The sequence below is a fragment of the Helobdella robusta genome, assembly GCF_000326865.2.
Source record: "Helobdella robusta unplaced genomic scaffold HELROscaffold_1478, whole genome shotgun sequence".
In the NCBI taxonomy this organism is placed as follows: Eukaryota; Metazoa; Annelida; class Clitellata; order Rhynchobdellida; family Glossiphoniidae; genus Helobdella; species Helobdella robusta.
The window spans coordinates 1,999-3,690 of record NW_008703827.1 but is presented as its reverse complement, the minus strand read 5'-3'; the positions used below and the strand labels follow the sequence as shown (position 1 = coordinate 3,690).

The 1,692-nt window shown below is 46.1% G+C and overlaps 1 protein-coding gene across 1 annotated transcript in view; it reads right to left on the bottom strand.

The window, feature by feature from the left end:
• Positions 1 to 1,253: 1,253 nt before the first annotated feature.
• HELRODRAFT_184619 (hypothetical protein) overlaps positions 1,254 to 1,692 on the bottom strand; it is a gene marked incomplete at both ends in the record, with an annotated part of 1,243 nt that continues 804 nt past the window's right edge. Inside the window, one exon of the mRNA XM_009014958.1 lies at positions 1,254 to 1,495. Coding sequence (XP_009013206.1) covers positions 1,254 to 1,495 — 242 coding nt within the window. The remainder of the gene's footprint in view (positions 1,496 to 1,692) is intronic.

Below are 1,692 nucleotides of genomic sequence, written 5' to 3'. Positions count from 1 at the left end.
CTTGAACTTCACTTTGTGTATGTGCAACCAAAGCGCAGTCATCCGCAAAGAGCAGGTCGCGGACTATTGTGGTTTGTGTTTTTGACTTTGCTTGTAGGCGTCTGATGTTGAAAACGTCTCCATCCATGCGATAGCAGATTGGAATGCCCTCTACACAATGTTGAAAGGCGACTCGAAGCATTAGGGAGAAGTAAATGTTGAACAGCAAGGGAGCCATGACACACCCCTGCTTGGTACCATTCGTCACCTCAAAGTCCGGGGATCGATCACCATTTTCAACTACGGTTGCCCTCATGTCTTCATGGAAGGAGCGAATAATCGACACTAAAATCGGAGGACAACCGATCTTTTTGAGACATTTCCATAACGCTGAACGGTTGACGGAATCGAACGTCTTTGTTAAATCTATGAAGACGAAGAAAGGTTCGCGTTGTTGCTCACGACATTTTTCTTGAAGTTGTCTGGCAGTAAAAATCATGTTCATAGTACCACGACCAGCCCGAAAGCCACACTGACCCTCTGGAAGGATACCAACGTCATTGACGTACTTGGTTCGGCGGTTGACGATCACGCGGGCCAATATTTTTCCAGGAATCGATAGCAGAGAAATGCCTCTGTGATCATTACAGCATGAACGATTCTCTTTCCGTTTGAATATCTTTGAATGATAAGGGCATCATTAAAATCTTGAGGAACCGATTTCCTATCCCACATGTCTTGGAACATTGTCACCATCCTGGTTTTAAGTTCGATGACACCACATTTGAAGAGTTCTGCCGGCAGCCCGTCCAAACCCGGAGCTTTTCCATTCGACATTTGGGTGATTGCTTTTTCCACTTCAGACAAGCTATGGGGATCATCGAGATCACCTGCAATGCTCCAGTCAGGCAACTCAGCAAGGACTGAGTCATCAAACCGGGATTCTTGGTTTAGCACACTGTTGAAGTGTTCAGCCCAACGAGCCAAGATTTCATGGCCTCCTCTGTGCAAAACTGCGTGCTTGCGTGTAGCATGCTTTCTTGACGCAGTTGCCCCTGTCATCTATCCAAGAAAGATGAGTGCTGTGCATGTTGTCCAGCAGCCCACGTGCCTCCGTATCCTGATTGTCGAACCAGTCCCTATGCTTAATACGCTGATATCTAAGCACATTAACCGCAGCTTTCTCCACAATCTGCTTGAAATCTGACCATTCTGTGCTCTCATTTGTTGAAAACTCACCACACAATGCTTCGCGGAACAAATTTCTAGCTGACGGTTCTGTTAGCCGAGTCACATCCAGTTTGGCTTTCCTTACAGTTTTGTGATGCCTTCTGACTGGTTTAACAGTAAGAAACACCGACATCTTGATGAGGCGATGATCTGACCACATTGTTGATGCTCGCACCGCTTTAGTTAGACGAGCGAGACGAAGATCGCGTTGTCTGATAAGTATGTAGTCGATGAGATGCCAGTGTCCTGAACGTGGATGTTTCCAGCTAGTCTTCTTCCTGTCAGCCTGTTGGAAGACTATTTGTCACCACAAGATTGTGCTTTGTACAAAATTTGAGTAGCATGGTCACATTTGAATTTTCCCTACCAACTCCATTTCGTCCAAGCACTTTTGGCCACAAGATGTGGTCTTTGCCCACACGGGCGTTAAAATTACCCAAGACAAACAATTGATGGTTGTGTGGTGTTGAACGAACAGCGTCA